This window comes from Marmota marmota, unplaced genomic scaffold (genome assembly GCF_001458135.2).
Source record: "Marmota marmota marmota unplaced genomic scaffold, marMar, whole genome shotgun sequence".
Classification (NCBI taxonomy): domain Eukaryota; kingdom Metazoa; phylum Chordata; class Mammalia; order Rodentia; family Sciuridae; genus Marmota; species Marmota marmota.
In genome coordinates, this window is record NW_026000052.1 from 1,340,746 (window position 1) to 1,356,057 (window position 15,312).

Below are 15,312 nucleotides of genomic sequence, written 5' to 3' on the forward strand. Positions count from 1 at the left end.
TCCCCAGCGCCACTGGACGGGGCGCGCACGCGGCAGAGAGTGATCCTTGACCTCTCCCTGGGTCCCCTGCTGACGCGCAGGTGATGAACGTGTTTCTGCTTCCTTCTCTTGGGCAGGTGGGGAGACCTGAGAGGCGCTACTTCCGTGTGGAGGGAGGGAGGTGTTGGCCCCTGCGGCCCCCGCAAGCACTCGCAGGGACGGGAAGGAATGTGGCAGTTGCCGAGAGTTTCCTCTGGACACCTCTCAGAGCAGGGAAGCTTGGCCCTGGGGTTGAGCAAGGGAAGAGAACAGTTTGGGTTGACAAGAACCGTTGGTGGCTGCCTGGGAGGAGCCCTTCCTGCCCCTTCGCCTGTTCCCCATCCCCAGGGACTGTTGCTACATTTCTCTCTGCCCTGTTTGGACTGTCCAGCTGGTGGCTTTTGCAATGGCCTCTTGGCTTTGGCCTAGGATGGGGACATTGTGGTCCCTGAAGCCCCACCTCCTCCTGTGTTAACAGGCACAGTGGGTGAGAGGGTGTCCTGACTTTCCATCATCTCTGCCCTTTGTGGGTCTTGGCAATGGAGGTGACACTGCTCAGTCTGGTCCATATTTCATTATCTCAGGCTCTTCTTCAGGGACTTGTGCTTTGCCTGAGAAGCCCAGATACAAAGGGTGATAGAGAGTGGATTTGAGGAGCAGAGCAGGGGTCTGGTGGGTGTTTTGTGACGACCCATCTCCTCTCTGACCAGTGTCCAGGGGAGCAGACCCCAGGGGCAGCCCAGGCATTTCCCTTCTAATAGGTAGTTCATCCTCAGGACAGATACCCTAGGCCATGCACGAAACACTGAAGGCCTGATGTGCAAGGGCCATGATGTGCAAGGGCCAGCTCCCCTGCAGGCTGGAAACTGCCTGGGGAGATAAAAGAGGTTCCCTTGGGGAAGCCTCCCTAAGTCCCTGGGCACTTCAGAGCAAAGTGGAGGGTGTGGACCTCAGGAAGGGCCCACTGGGTCTGGAAAGTACCAGGCAGATATGCTCCTTGGGGGGTGATATCCTTCCTAGGCCAGGCCAGCAGAGGGTTCTGAGGCCGCAGGTGTCCTGGGCCCAGGGCTGGGCTCTGTTTTCAGCAAATATGAAGTGGAAGTCCCTGGAACCTTTGTAGCTCCTTGGTGTCCTCTCCACCAGCATGTCCTAGTCTGGAGAGGCCTGGCGGGCTCTTCCAGGTCTGTTGCTGCCCAAGGGCCAAATCCAATCACCAGCTACCCTCTCTGAGGGTGGATGAACCCAGCAGGCTAGCCAAACCAGCACTGTCCCACCTTCTACCCTGCCTGCGCAGCCAGGGGCCAGAGAGTCTGACCAGCTAGAACCCTCAGGTCCCTAGAGGCTCTCCTGGTTGGCACCAGGTAAAGGGCCCACGGCCTCTGGGACACTGCTGGGTAACACAGGTGTTTGTTTCTGCCCACACATGGGTTCCATAGGGAAGGGAGGGCTGGAGGGTGGGGCAGGGCTGGAGGCCCAGGAGCCCACAGCCCTGCCTTCTGCACCAGACTCCAAGAATCCCTGTGACGACTCCCAGCAGTGAGGAAAAGTGGGTGCTGTGAATGGGAAGGCCTCCAGGGGCAGGCACAGGGCGGGTTGAAAAGCAGGGAATGAGGGGTGCAGTCCCTGGGTGGCTGGTCAGGGAAGGGAGCCAGGAGCATGGGAGGTGGAGACTCAGGGGAAAGGGCCCTCCTGTGTGCTGCAGTGCCCCCATTGCTCAGACCGGAAGCCCCTCCCCTTGGTGCTCCCTTTCTGGGACACTGGTTGGAAAGCTCCCTGGTCTGATGAAGAGACTGAGGTTCAGAGGCTTGGCAGTGAGATGGGAGGAGGAAAGGTGAGTGTCCAGGGTCTCAAAGCCAGGGTGAGACACCGCTGGGGTTTGAACCCACAGGCAGTGGCTCCAAAGTGCTCTTGGCTTTCCCTCTGTGCCCACCCCAGCGCTAGGAGCTGGAGGCTGATGCCTGGGGAGTCCTGAACTGGAGAGGGAGAGCAGGGCTGCCCCTCTACTCCCTTTCCACTTCTCCTGGGCAGTGGCCCAGGCATGGGCCCTTCCTCCGGGTTCCAGGCAGGTGCCCACAGAGTCCTTCCCTGTGTGCTCCTAGGGCGCTAGGGCAGGGTGGCTGGGAGATGCCTCAGTTACACCCACACATGCAGGAAGTGAAGCCCAAAGAAGCTCTGTGTTGGCTGAACCTGTCCAGTAATCTTCCCTGTTGGCTGAACCTGTCCTCAGGGCCTCCTGAGGACAGGTTCAGCCAACAGGGAAGATTACTTTCTTGGCCCCAAATTCCTTTGGGGGCCCCACCCTTGGCCCCACCATCCTTAGGGTCCCAGATGCCACCGTGGTGGTGGGAGAGGAAGGCGCCAGCAGAACTTCTTCTTGCACCAAGTGGCCAGGACATGGCTGCACAGCAACTTGTCCCCTGCACCTATGCACCTAGGGAGTGGAGAAGGGCGTTGCTGGGCCCTGGGTCCTGGGACAGATGCATGGACAGGACACAGTGCTTTGCTGGGCCCTGGTCCCACCTCCCCCATCCCCCATTGCTCAGACCGGGAGCCCCTCCCCCTGGTGCTCCCTTTCTGGGACACTGGTTGGAAAGCTCCCTGGTCTGTCAGGGGCCTTGCTCAGGCCTCCTGTACCCTGGCCATCAGTGGTCCTGCCTGCTCTTTGCCAGCAGGGCTGCTCTGAGTGAGCCCTCCCAGGTCCTCTTAGCCTTCTGGCCAGTCTTGCCCAAAGAGTGTGCCTGGGTCTCCAGGGAGCAGCCCAACCCAAGCCCAGCAGCTGAGGGCAAGGGTCAGTTGGTGGCCGTCCACGAGGACAGCCAGGCTGGTGGCCTGGTCTCTGGCCTTGAACTGCCTCCCGCTGCTGGAGCAGGTGCTGGCGGGAGGGGCTGGGAAGGTCGTGGCACCCTTTACTCTGAGTTACTGTGGGTTCTTTCTTGCTGAGTCCTGTCACAGCCGCCATTGGTCCTCAGTCCAGGGTCACCAGCCACCCAGCCTCCTGGAGTGGCACTCCTCTGCATCCTTCCCCTTTCCCAGCTGGTAGCAGAAACTTAGGAGGTCAAGGGCATTGCCCCAGGCCACATCAGGGAGCCAGGCCCCAAGTCCCACCTGGCAGCTGGCAGCAGTAATTCTGGAACACTGGGCTGGGCACTGGGCACAACCCTTGGGCTTCAGGTGACCCCAGCCCAGGATGGTACAGTTTACCTTCTGTTTTACTGCAGTTTAGAAAGTGGGGGCTGGGGTAGAGCTCAGAAGTAGGGCGGGTGCCTAGCATGCATGAGAGCCTGGGTTCCATCCCCGTACTGGAAAGAGAGAGCAAGAGAAAAGAAGAGGGGCATGGAAATTGGGGAATACCCCACTGCCAGAGGACCACAGTCCCTTTCCCGATGTGGCCCGAGACTCCCCCATGTGGCCGCAAGTGGAAGTGCCGATATTTGTAGTAAGGTTGAAGATTCTTTATCCAAAGTGCTTGGGACTAGAAGTTTTTCAGGTTTCGGATGGCTTTGAACTTGGGAAAGTTTACACATACATAATGACATATCGTGGGTACCCAAGTCTAGACACAGGTCATTTGTGTTCCGTGGGCATCTTGTACGCCTGGATGTAATTCTGTGGGTATTGCCAGTGTTGCCAGTGCACCTCTCTTTTGACTACTGCCTCTTGCATGAGGTCAGGTGTGGCATTTTGTACTTGTGTGGTCATGTCCAAAATCTTCAGGAGTTTGGAGCATTTGGAATTTAGGGTCAGGAATGCTCAATCCGTGTGAACCCTGTGAGTTCTGGGCTGGGATGTGGCTCAGTGCAGAGCCCTTGCCTAGCACCAAGTCCCTGGGTTCCACTCCCAGCACCAAGAACAAAAGTCATATGAATGCCCTCTGCAGTAAAGGGATCTCAGTTGCCGTTTCCTCTGCTTTGGTAGCTGAGAGATAGGCCTAGAGCCCTTCTGCCTGCCTCTCCTCACCAGGAGAGCTGCCCCTCCCTGGAGTCAGCCTTGTGGCAAGACAGCTGGTCAGGAGCCTGGGCTTTGGTCACAGAAGGACCTGTCCTGTGGGGTCTCAGATTCAGCTGTGGAGACAGGGCAAAGGCAGTTTCCAGGGCTTGGGCAGCGGGGCAGTCTGTGCAGGAAGGTGGGTGTTCTGTGGATGGACGTGGCGAGGGCAGCAGAGCAGGGTGAGCCTGCCTGATGTGCAGAGGTGACCCCTGAGGAGGGTCAGGGCCCTGTATGTGACGGTGTCTTTTGCCATGGTTGAGTGGGACCCTGGCCGATGCCTCTGCTCTGCTGTGAGCCTGCGCTCGGAGCCTGGGGAGCTACTTCACTGACCTGTGGATGGGGTCCCTCTTCCCCTTGGGACTGGGGGATCACATGACAGGGCTGCACTCATCTGCGTGGACAGCGGAGGGTGTGGGGCCATAGCCCCCAGGTCATTGGGTGGCACATCCCCTGACACCTGCTGTCCACAGGGCTGGGAAGGATCAGGCTCCCTGCTGAGGGCTGTGGAGTGAGCCTGTGCCTTTGGGCTCTGTCTCCTCATGGGCTAACCTCCTGACTGGCAATGTCCTGTCCTGTCCCAGATGTGTGCAAAGCTGGGCCAAGGCCACCCCTAACCCCACATCCCTCTGGCCTGGTCAGCACTGTGGACAGTCTCTGGGTGACAGGACTGGATATAGGAGACTTGAGATGTCCCCTGGGAGGCCAGGCCTCTGCAGGGTGCTGGGACCCCTCTCACCCCATCTTGTCCATCATTAGCCTCACCCACTCCTGGGTGGGACCCACCTGCCTGCCAGGCACGCTCCCTTGGGCGAGCTGAGCAAGCATGGTGCAGGGGAGGCCAGCAGCCCCGCCACCCCCAGGATCCAGTGCCTGACTCCTGAACCCTTTGTCTTGCCATCTGCTGCTGTGGCAGAGGCAGGCTGGGCCCTGGACAGCATCTTCTCCCTACCTGGCCCCCACTCCTTCCCTAGGCCTTAGGCCACGCCCCTGGCCACTGACCTCTGCTCACTGCTGCCTCTGTCCACAGGATCATCAGCTGGTTTGTACGGTCCTTTAAGTATGCCTACGGCCTTCGTTTTGACATCAAGGGCCGGGAGAACCTGGAGGTGGACCGGCCCTGTGTCATCATCTCCAACCACCAGAGCATCCTGGACATGATGGGTAGGCCACCAGAGGCATGCGTGCTCTGCTCCTGGGGGGGTGGGCAGGTGAGCCAGGTGCTGGGCAGACATGGGAAGGGGACCTGGATGTCCCTCCAGCCACTGGCTTCCCTTAGGCTGGACAGTAAAAGCAACCGGCTGCCTGTGTCTGACACTGGGCACAGGGCTATACTGCAACCCAGGCTGGGTACCTCCCCAAAAGATGGTCAGGCCAAAGACCAGATGGAGTGCCAGGTGGGCAGTGGGGAGCAGGGGGTCACCTCTCTCTTTCCTGGTGAGGGGTCCATTTGGGATGATACTGTCCTGTCTCTCCCCCATGTTTCTGCCTCTGTCACTCTGTGTCTTCTGTCTTATCTCTGTCTCCCTCTCTCTCTGTGTCTCTGTCTCTCCCTGTCTCTCCATCTCCTGTCTCTCTGCCTCTGTGTCTCTCTCCGTCTCTTGCGCCTGTCTCTGCCCCTCTCTCTCATGGTCCTGGTCTCCCTCTGCCCCTCCTGGGTTGTCCCCTGCTGCCGGCAGGCCTCATGGAGATCCTCCCCAAGCGCTGTGTGCAGATCGCCAAGCGGGAGCTCCTGTTCCTGGGGCCAGTGGGCCTGGTCATGTACCTCGGGGGCGTCTTCTTCATCAACCGGCAGCGCTCCAGCACTGCCCTGACCGTGATGGCGGACCTGGGCGAGCGCATGGCCAAGGAGAATGTGAGTGTGGGCCGCGGTGTGGCTGTTGGCAGAAGGAGTCTGCGGGTTGCACGGGGCACTCAGGACCCACTCCACACTGCGTGGTCCCAGGAGGGGCAGCGTGGCCTCCCTGGGGTGGTCCAGGTGGCAGTGGACAGCCTGGGATATAGTCGGCTCCTCTCTCCCCGCAGCTCAAAGTGTGGATCTACCCTGAGGGCACACGCAATGACAACGGGGACCTGCTGCCCTTCAAGAAAGGTGCCTTCCACCTGGCAGTGCAGGCCCAGGTAGGTGGGAGCCTAGGTCAGTGTGGCTCAAGGCTGAAGGTGACTGATGGGGCTCAGGGATCCCTTGCACTGGGCGGGGACAGGGCCTCATCACCACATGCTGAGGTGGGCGCCCTTGGGCCCTCTACCACTGGGCAGTTAAGGTCAGTACTCCCTCCAGCCCAGGCAACTGGCTGCCCCCGGCAGCACCTGAGAGCCAGTGGCCTGCCTCAGTAGGGGGTTTTGAGGAGCAGGGACCAAGGCGAGGAGCCAGGCCTGCTTGCTGAGCCCTGTCTGTGCTGGCTTGTGCTGAGCACTCCTCCAGGGAGTGGGCTGGCCGGGATGGCAGGCTACAGAGCACACGGGCATGGGTCGTGGCCTCATGGTCCTCAGCCTTCAGGGGCAGTAATGAGGCCCAGAGGTGTTGTGGGAGCCCAGGGGGTATCCACCATGGAGAAGGGGTCTCCTGGAGGGTGAAGGGGGCCCACTAGCTCTTGCTGTATGCTGGGGAGACTCATGTTGGGGGGAAGCCACTGTCCAGGGTCAGGGAAAGGGTCTTCCGAACGCTGGACTGGTCACAGCTCAGTAGACGTATTCTCTTCTCTGCCCCTATGGTGGGTGGCCTTCAGTGCCCTAGTGCCTAGTCCTGAGGCTCTTCCCAGCACCCTGAGCTGACACAGAAGTTGCACCTAGGACCCACATGCCTGCAGCCACCCTGCTCTCTGGCCCGAGCCTCTAGCCAAGGGGTAGAAGACACTCCTGCCTGGGCCTGGGGCTGGAGTCATTTCTACGTTGCCAGTGGCCGTGGGGTCGGGGCTAGACTGGCAAGGCCTGGGAGAAGAGAGATTTCCCAGTCACCTGTCTCCCCAGGGCCTGCTCCTCTGCAGTCTGCCTGCCCATGTCCCAAGGTCCCATGACAGTCTGGGTTAATGATTATCCCCAGGTGCCACCTGTCACTGGTGGCTCTGACCCTGGGGCCTTCAAGGAATGTCAGGAGGCACCAGCCTCTCCCCTGGGTAGTGCTGCACTGGCCTCCTGAGTTGGGGGACAGGCGGGAAGGGAGGGTGGGCAGGGCAGGGCCAGGCCCGCTCAGCCTGGCGTGTCCCTGTGGCAGGTGCCCATTGTTCCTGTGGTGTACTCCTCTTTCTCTTCCTTCTACAACCTCAAGACCAAGCTCTTCACCTCAGGTGAGCCCCTGCCAGCCTCATACCCAGGGCCCCGTTCCTGATGGCTGCTCAGTGGAGTGACCCCACCGTGGGCCTGTGGCCCTGCGAGGGGGCTGTAGAGGGTCTGTTTTTCAGATGAGGAAACTAAGGCTCCAGAAGGGTGGAAGGGCCCAAGCAGGGCCCTTGTAGGTGGGACCTGTGGAAGTGGTCACTGACCGTCCAGTCCTGGCGCTACATGGGCAGCCCAGGGAACCACCACTGGCCACAGAGCTGGCCTGTCCAGCAGTGCTGGCTTCAGGCGGGGGCCCTGATGCCACTCTTGCTTATCTGGGGGGGTCAGAGGTTGAAGGCAGTAGGGGAGGAGCCAAGCTCCATCTCCCCACAGCCCAAACTGCTGAGGACAGATGTCGGGGTCCAGTGGGGGCTGGCCAGGAGGGGTAGAGGGGGCTTTCTGGGGTGGGAGTGTCCTGTGTGGCCATTGGTGGTCACCGGGTGGGGGAGACCATGGCAAGCACCCGGTGCGCACTTGGGAGCAGCTTTATTGGTCAGCATCGCCTCAGGACAAGCCCACAATGGCCAGGAGCTGGGTGGGCCCAGCCCTCCAGGTCTAGGTCTCAAGGCTCAGGCTCAGGACAGGGTGGCCGGTGGGGGCAAGGCTGGGGCAGCAGCAGGTGGCCCCCAGCTGCTGATACCACTGTCCACCCCAGGAATAATCAAGGTCCAGGTGCTGGATGCCGTCCCCACCAGTGGCCTCACCGTGGCCGACATTCCCAAGCTCATGGACACTTGCCACCACGCCATGAGGAGCACCTTTTTCCACTTGTCCAGGAATCCCCAGGAGAACGGGGCCATTGAGGGACCTGCTGTCCAGCCAGCCCAGTAGCCCTGGCCATGGGGTGGGGGACCTGGGGCAGGGCAGGCGGGAGGCAGAAGACTAGGAATGGACAGAGGGACACCCCCTCCCAGGCTGCCAAATATCACCGTGTCTGGCTCCCCGGCTCCCGGCTCTCACTTGGACCCTGGAAGCAGGAAGCCCTTTGTCACTGGCCTCAGATGAAGGCCCCTGATGTCTCTTCCAGGAGTGAGCTGGAAGGAGCCAGCATGAGGGACCTCACCCTCATGCCTGTGCCCCCAGGATCTGGTATGTGGCCTCAGGCAGGCTTAGCCCCAAGCCTTCGGGGGAAACTGAGAGCCCTGGGATGTCCAGACTGAGGCCACACCTCTGCCCTGGCCAGGTCCTGGTATATCTGCAGGGCCCACAGGGTGCAGAGTCAGGCTCAGGGGCCCAGGCCATGGCCTGCATCAGGCCTTCGGGGAGAGAAGAGGCTTGGGGGCTGGGACTGCCTGGTTTCACCCCGCCTGGGCCACAGGGAGCTGGAGGGCAGGGTCTGCAGCTCCCACCGGCTTCAAGGATGTCTGTGGGTCAGTGTTGTACTCAGTTCTTTTTTATAAATGAACTCTTGGAAGTAATTGTTGAGCTGTGGTCACTTAGAGGATGTGCGGGGGCTTTCCAGGTCTCTGTCCAGGGGCAATCTTCCAGGCTGCCTGCCCAAACTGCTGGGCTAGCTGCCCTCCCAGGGTCCAGTGAGAAGGCCTCCAGCCCCAGCAGGGTGGGCAACCGTCACCCACAGTGCCTTCCTCATGGCTGTGTGGGGTTGGGGGGGCAGGGTGACTGACTGCCTGGAGACGGGGGACAGAGGCCAGCTGTGCAGTGGGGAAGCACCAGCTGAGCTTACATGGCGATCACGACCTCAGGAAGCTCACGGCCACCTGCCTCAGCCCTGACAGCACCGGGAGCCTGGTGTGGTGGGCCTGGAGTGCCTTCCCTGAACCCCACCATGGCAGTGGGTCTGCGCGGGGCAGCACCTTCCTCCTACCCCAAACCATCCATGGACAGCAGCTCAAGTCTTGATTTTATTCTGGCAGACATAAGACAGGCCTCTGTCCTGGTCCAGGCATACTGCCCAGTGAGCCCCAGTGGTCCCCAGCCCTGGGCATGCAGCCCCCGTACCTTCCCTGGCCTCCGACCCACCAGGCCCTGGAAAATCCAGCCATGACGGGAAAGCGTTCATGCAGAGGACCTCGCCCCACACCTAAGTCCTCCCTGGGAGCCTTCTAAGGCAGTGAGACAAAGAAAGGGCCCTTCCCAGCCTGCCCACAGCCATCAACAGGACTGGCATCGGGCCCAGCTAGGGGACTAGAGGTAGGGGAGCTGGGGTGGGTCAGTGCAGCCTGCAGTGCGGAAGGGTCCTCACAGCTCCTTCTTGCATGAGCCTAGAGGCAGAAGAGGGGGCCGTGTCAACGGTCAGACCTGCCTGTCCCCTTGGTGGCCACGCTGGCCCGAGATGGTTCCCAAGCTTCCAGGGCAGGTGGCTGTGGCACTCACAAGACCCCAGCTGCTCCTCCAGGAAGGATATCTGCTCGCTCAGTGAGTCAATGCGGTCCAGCTGCTGCAGTGAGTGGGCCAGGAGGCGGCCAGGGTCCTGGAGTCCCTGTTCCACGGCCCGCGAGGCCAGGCTATGCAGTGGGGCGAGCACCAGCTGTAGCTTCTGTGGAGATGCAGGAGGCTGACGACCCAGGGCCAGCCCCTCCTGCGCTTGCATAAGACTTAAGCCCAGTCAGGGCTGGGCAGGGCTGGGCAGGGCTGGCCCCCAGCTCTGGCAACAGGGCTCTTCTCGCCACTAGAGGGAGCTGCTGCTTGAAGGGCCGAGAAGCTGGGTGGGCCTGAAGGACATCAGACAGGCCAAGGCCTGGGCACCTGGTCCTAAGGTCTGAAGTTTCGGTAGAGGGACGAGAAGGGTCTCAGAGCCCATGGCTTTGTGGGAAGGCCAGCAAAAGCTTGACCTGCTATGGCAAGTGGAGGTGGGCTCTGGGTCTGGGCTCCCACTCCAAGCATGGCCTGGGGAGGGGTATCCAAGCTCAGCTCCTCCTGGCCAAGAGTCCCAGCCAATGTCCCACTGCCCCTGCCCAAAGAGCCCCTAGACTTCTGGAAGAAGGAAAGGGGGGCCTTTGGGCTGCCCCATGGAGCCTCACAACCATCCCTCAGGGAGAGTCATGTCCTGGGAGGCCGAGGGGGATCTGTGGCCCTCCACAGGATCAGGGAGGTCCCCCCAGTCCTCACCTGCTCCAGCATGTCCACCCGGGACTGTAGCTGACGCACCTCCTCTCTCACCATGCTGTCCACTCCTGCAGGCAGATCCAGGTGTGGTCAAGAGGGTGGTCCCCACCCCACCCCACCCAATCCTGAGGCTGGCCTCTGATCCTGAGGACCGCCTGGCACGTCCAGCCCCCACCCTGCCCCTTGGTGCAGGGCCAGGCTTGCTGTGCTGACCCGGGGTCCGAGGCGCTCCTGGTGCGGGGCTGCTGACGGCGCATTATTACTCACGGTACGAGTTTGAAGTGTCACAGCGCGTACCAAAAGTAATAATGCCCCGTCACCAGCGGAGGCACGGTGATTCTCCAGGTTGCTGGTGCTTGCATCTCTTGGCTGAGGCGAGGCCTCAGGGAAACCTCCCCTCAGTGCCTTCCGGGAACCCTGGGGGCAGGGCCTCCTGCTCCTTGCACCCACAGAACTGCCCAGCAGCCCAGCCACCTGGGCTCAGTCCTCTCTGTGTGATACTAACCCAGGCCAGGGCTGACTGCCCTGTGCAGTGGGGAAGCACCAGCTGAGCTTACGTGGCGATCATCTAGGGTGATGCCCACCCACCTGCCCACTGCCCCAGGCCAGGCCCAGCAGTAAGGGTGGAGGGGTGAGCTCACCTGTTGTGGGACCTGGGGCCACCCTGGGGGGCCCTCCCTTGGGCAGGCAGAGTGTGCCGTCTGCAGACGGGCCGTGCCCCTCCCAGCACTGGCACCAGTAGCTGCCTGCAGTGTTGACACAGCGCTGGGGACAGCCGGCTCCTCCAGTGCTGCACTCGTCCACATCTAGGAAACGGGGGTCAGCGGTGCCCACAGAGGACCTCCCCGGCCCCTCATGGAGGCACAGCCAACCTTACCTGTCTGGCAGGTGTCACCCTGCCACCCTGCAGGGCAGTGGCAGTGGCCTGGATGGACACAGCTCCCTCCGTTCCCACACGGTGGCTGGCATATTGCTGTGGGTAGGGGAGGCCTGTCACCAGTGTAGGGTGACAGGGCCCTGCGTCAGCAGCCAGGGAAGGGAGCACTCTGCAGCAAGGGGTGCCCTGCTGGTCACCTGGGAGCGGGAATCCTGATGCCAGGTACCCTCCAGGGCCCCAGGGTGGCAGTACCTGGGGACGGCAGTGTCCTGGGACCTGCTGCCCTCACCTGCTCCGCAGGCCCCAGGGAGCCCACTGGTCCTCTTCCAGCCAGGGCAGCAGGCGAATTGCGGCCGGGCAGGGGCCGGCCCAGGGCTGCGGCGATAGGCGGTCCTGTAGATAGTGCTGTAGGGGTGGGGACTGCTTAGAGGGGCTGACAATTGGGTGGCCCAGGCCTGGCTTTACCCTGCCCACTTGGTCTGCCAGCTTCTGAGCACCAGAACAGGGTCACTCCCAGGTGTCCTCAGAGGTCCTCTCCCCAGGGATGTCAATTCAGAGTCACTGCATTGGATTTCCCTAGGTGGCTGCTCCAGTGTTGAAGAAGCCCCAGCTGTGCCTGGCACAGAGCAGGGACAGTGCCAGGCCCGTGAGTGCCTCTTCATCCCGAGCCTGTGACGAGGGCATCTAGCCAGAGGGGCAGGCCTAACCTGGTCCTGCAGCTGGTCACTGGCGGAACCAGCTTAACCTTGGCCTTCTTCATTTCCCTGGGGTCTGGCACCTGGGGTTGTCACCTTCTACCTCTGGGGATCAGGAGCCCCTGGTTGTGGAGTCCTGGCCTCCTACCCCTAGTGGGGAGCTCACAAAGTATCCTGTTCCTTCCTACCCTTTCCCAAGATTTCTGGGTGGGGCAGGCTAAGCTCCCTAAACTCAGGAACAAGGACCCTGCCTGCAGCTGAGTCCTGAGCCGCAGGACCCCAAGGCTGGTGTGTTAACCTGACGGATGTATAGGGGCCTGGGGGCCTCCATCCATGCCCTCAGGGACTGTCGTGGGGAGGATGACCACTGGAGCCCTGGGTACAGCCAGAGGGACTGAGACAGTTGCCACCCCAAGTCACAGAAAGCTTTAGCCAATGGTGTCAAGGGTGGGCAGGCGGGCTGAGCACCCTGGAAGCTAAGGGTACAGATGGGTGGACAGCCCCTGGAAAAATGGGGGATTCCCTGGGAAGTGATGTCCTCGGACTCAGACAACTGAGACCTACTGCCTTGCTTTGGCTTGCCATCTCAGGTCAGGTGCCCTCTTGAGCCAGGTGGTGGATAGGTACCTTGGAGGGTTGGTCTGGGGTCCTGAGGACACTTACCGGTAGGTGCTGCAGGCTCGGTGCCCATCGCAGGTGGTGAGGAGCGGTTGGTACACACGCTGCACGAAGGACTCGGAGATGGGGCCCCTGGCAACTCCCACCGCACACACCCTGCGGCTGTGGCAGGGCAGGCAGGGTCAGAAGAAGGTCCCAGAGCCAGGAGCCACCCAGCCCCGGGCCCATGAGAGCCCATAGGGAATCCCCTTGGGATTTGGAGGCTGCCTTGGGGGAGGATCTGAGGGCTCTTGGTTCCCACCCCAGCACCCTGAGGCCCAAGCCCTGGCTCACCTGGGCCGGTAGACATGCTCTGTGCCACCCACAGCCAGCACCAGAAACCACACTAGAAGCAGCTCCTGAGAGCCCCACATGGCCTGTGTGTCCAGGAGGGATGGCCTTCTCCTCTGGGTGGCCTGGGCACAAAGCAGGACCCCATTAGCCCTCCTGCAGACTCTTCTCTATCCCAAGCCTCTGGTGGAGTCCGCATCTTCGGCTTTGTGAGGCCTGCCTAGCTCAGCCACTTGCTGGGGCCTCCCACCAGGGGGACAGCCCCCAGGGTCAATGCCAGCTCCCCCTGCTCCAGGTGGCCAGCCAGAGCCAGGCCGCTGTCCAGGGTTCTTGGGGAAGGAGGTATCTGGGCCTTTTGGGCTAGGGAGCTGAACCTGAGGGCACCCAAAAGCTCCAGCTCGGCCAGTCATCCTTCCCTCCCCTGGCTGGTTTTAGGGCCCTTGTGGTCACAGGAAGCAGGGGCCAGCTTGACCTCCGCTCCCAGTCTGCTAACAGGGCATTAGTGGGCAGAGCTGGAATTCAGCCTAGCCTGGGACTTGCCACCCCATCACAGCCCTTCTGGACTTTGAGTCCTTGTCTGCCAATAGAAAGCCAGTAGGGGGCACTGTGAAGTCTGTATCAGGTGCAGGTGTCTGGCCTCCACCAGCAGGTGCGCCATAGCCAGGAGGCATTATAGGGTGCACATCCTGAGGTCAGGGGAGGAAGGCCACAGCTACGAGGAGCATCTCTGCCAGTCTGAAGCACATGTGCAGTCTCTGGTGTTCCCAGGGCAGTGTTCCCCAGGGCCCACAACTAGGGGAGTAAGGGGCACCCACAATGCAGATGCCAGCGGAGCCCATCTCCAGCCCTCTCCTGGCTCTGGGTGGGGGCCAGGGAGGCAGGGGGAGGCCACCTGGGAATGTAAGAAGCTCCAGCCAGAATTAATAGCCAGTGATGCTGGGGGTGGAGAGTCTGCATGGGGAAGGGCATCTGCCTCCTGTCCTGTGGTAGCCCAGCGGGGTGGTGAGTTACATCCAAGGCTGGACATGGTGCTTTCTCAAGGGCTGGGCTCCTCGCATGGGCTGCCCTAGCCCTGCAGGGCCGCCTCCCCACTCCACTGGGCAGGAAAGGGCCAGCAGACAGGCAGGGTGGAGCCTGGGGTAATGTCAGGACTCAGCTTCCTCAGACACCATGAGGGTCTCTGAGGCCCTTCTTGCTCTGACAGCCCTAGGTGGTTACTGAGCCCTGGCTGCTGGCCAACCCCCACCCAGAGGGGAAAGGAAGCCTGTGCTGGCTTCCTGGGTCACTCATCTGGGGTCAACTCCAAGCTGGGTCCCTGTATCGTGGGGTTCTGGGTGGGAAGGCAGCTGGCAGGGGAGCTTCCCACATCCTGCTTCTGCTGAAGTAGAGGGGAGGGCAGAGTCTGTGAGTGGGCAGGGACAGTTTCTTGGACCGGGGTGTATCCTGCCAATCAGACCTGGCTAGGGAAGATTAACCCTAGAGGTGGTCCCTGGGGGAGGAAACCGTTGGAGGTGGGCCTATTGGTCCAGGCAAGAATCAGGTGGTCCTTGGGAGTTGGGACAGGAAGGAAAAGGTGGGCCAGCAGCCTCATTAGCCTGTGCTGGGCAGGGGGATGTGGAGCTTGGCCTGGGGGCAGCTCCTTTCTGCCCCAAACATTCATCCACAGCACGCAGGTACTTCAGGCTGTCTAGAAAGGGAACCGTGCTTAAAGAAACTCGATTTTTGAAAGTCATGCTTTCCCTAAGGCCAGAGAAAGCCGGTGCAGGCGAAGGCTGGCAGTCTCATTTCCCTTCGCCGTTCAGCCACTGGGCCCGGGGAGCAGCGGGCGGGTGGTGGCGTCGCCTCCAGGTTGATAAGCAATCATGTCCCCTCCGACTGTAACCAAGGGCCCTGCCCACCACCTCCCCTCCCCGACTGGCCGCCCGCAGCCCACACAGGGTTGGGGGAGGCTGGGTGCTTAGTGGGAGAGCCCTGGCCACCGTAGGCTAAGGGCCCCATCTCCTCGCGCCTAAGCGGTGTCTGGATGTTATCGCCCAGGGAGAGGGTGGAGGGGCGCGGGAGGCAGGAGGACCCGACGCGCTTAGCGGGGGCGCGCTCTCCACTGCCCGCCTCCTGCCGCCGCCTCCTCGGCTCTGTGCGGTGGGAGCGGGGATGGAGCGTGACATCCCCTGGACGGCCCAGCCGGGCTGGGTTGCGGTGTGGGGGCCTCGGGGCCTCGAGGCCTCGAGTCAGCTTGGGGGGCGCAGGCCGGGGTCAGGGTGAGGGGCCGCGGCGCCAGGTCGCCAGCAGGGGGCGCCATTTCTCAAGGCCGCTGGGCCCACTCCCCGGGCGGCCGCAGGACCCGGGCTGGGCGTGGGGTCCGCGAGCCCCGCGCGGCCCAGCCGCGGCCCCCACGCGCTCACCTCT

General features: G+C 61.9%; 2 protein-coding genes across 11 annotated transcripts in view; one reads left to right on the forward strand and one right to left on the reverse strand.

Moving 5' to 3' along the window:
* The window catches only part of Agpat2 (1-acylglycerol-3-phosphate O-acyltransferase 2), a 20,090-nt gene extending 11,352 nt beyond the window's left edge, over positions 1 to 8,738 (forward strand). For 2 of the 3 annotated variants that reach the window (XM_048813311.1, XM_015505780.2), the window contains exons 2-6: positions 5,033 to 5,166; positions 5,682 to 5,857; positions 6,028 to 6,123; positions 7,217 to 7,289; positions 7,976 to 8,738. In XM_048813311.1, coding sequence (XP_048669268.1) covers positions 5,033 to 5,166; positions 5,682 to 5,857; positions 6,028 to 6,123; positions 7,217 to 7,289; positions 7,976 to 8,151 — 655 coding nt within the window. In that variant the 3' untranslated portion in view covers positions 8,152 to 8,738. Of the gene's footprint in view, positions 1 to 1,784; positions 1,850 to 5,032; positions 5,167 to 5,681; positions 5,858 to 6,027; positions 6,124 to 7,216; positions 7,290 to 7,975 lie in introns of those variants that run through there. The other variant, XM_015505779.2, reaches the window with a different exon arrangement.
* Positions 8,739 to 9,169: 431 nt separating this feature from the next.
* The window catches only part of Egfl7 (EGF like domain multiple 7), an 11,781-nt gene continuing 5,638 nt past the window's right edge, over positions 9,170 to 15,312 (reverse strand). For 2 of the 8 annotated variants that reach the window (XM_015505778.2, XM_015505775.2), the window contains exons 3-10: positions 12,910 to 13,031; positions 12,622 to 12,738; positions 11,553 to 11,668; positions 11,264 to 11,376; positions 11,028 to 11,192; positions 10,390 to 10,454; positions 9,655 to 9,817; positions 9,170 to 9,542 (exon numbers count right to left, since the gene is read on the reverse strand). In XM_015505778.2, the coding sequence (XP_015361264.1) occupies positions 9,520 to 9,542; positions 9,655 to 9,817; positions 10,390 to 10,454; positions 11,028 to 11,192; positions 11,264 to 11,376; positions 11,553 to 11,668; positions 12,622 to 12,738; positions 12,910 to 13,031 (884 nt within the window). In that variant the 3' untranslated portion in view covers positions 9,170 to 9,519. Of the gene's footprint in view, positions 9,543 to 9,654; positions 9,818 to 9,911; positions 10,040 to 10,389; positions 10,455 to 11,027; positions 11,377 to 11,460; positions 11,669 to 12,621; positions 12,739 to 12,909; positions 13,032 to 15,312 lie in introns of those variants that run through there. The other 6 variants (XR_001505718.2, XM_048813309.1, XM_015505776.2 and 3 more) reach the window with 6 other exon arrangements.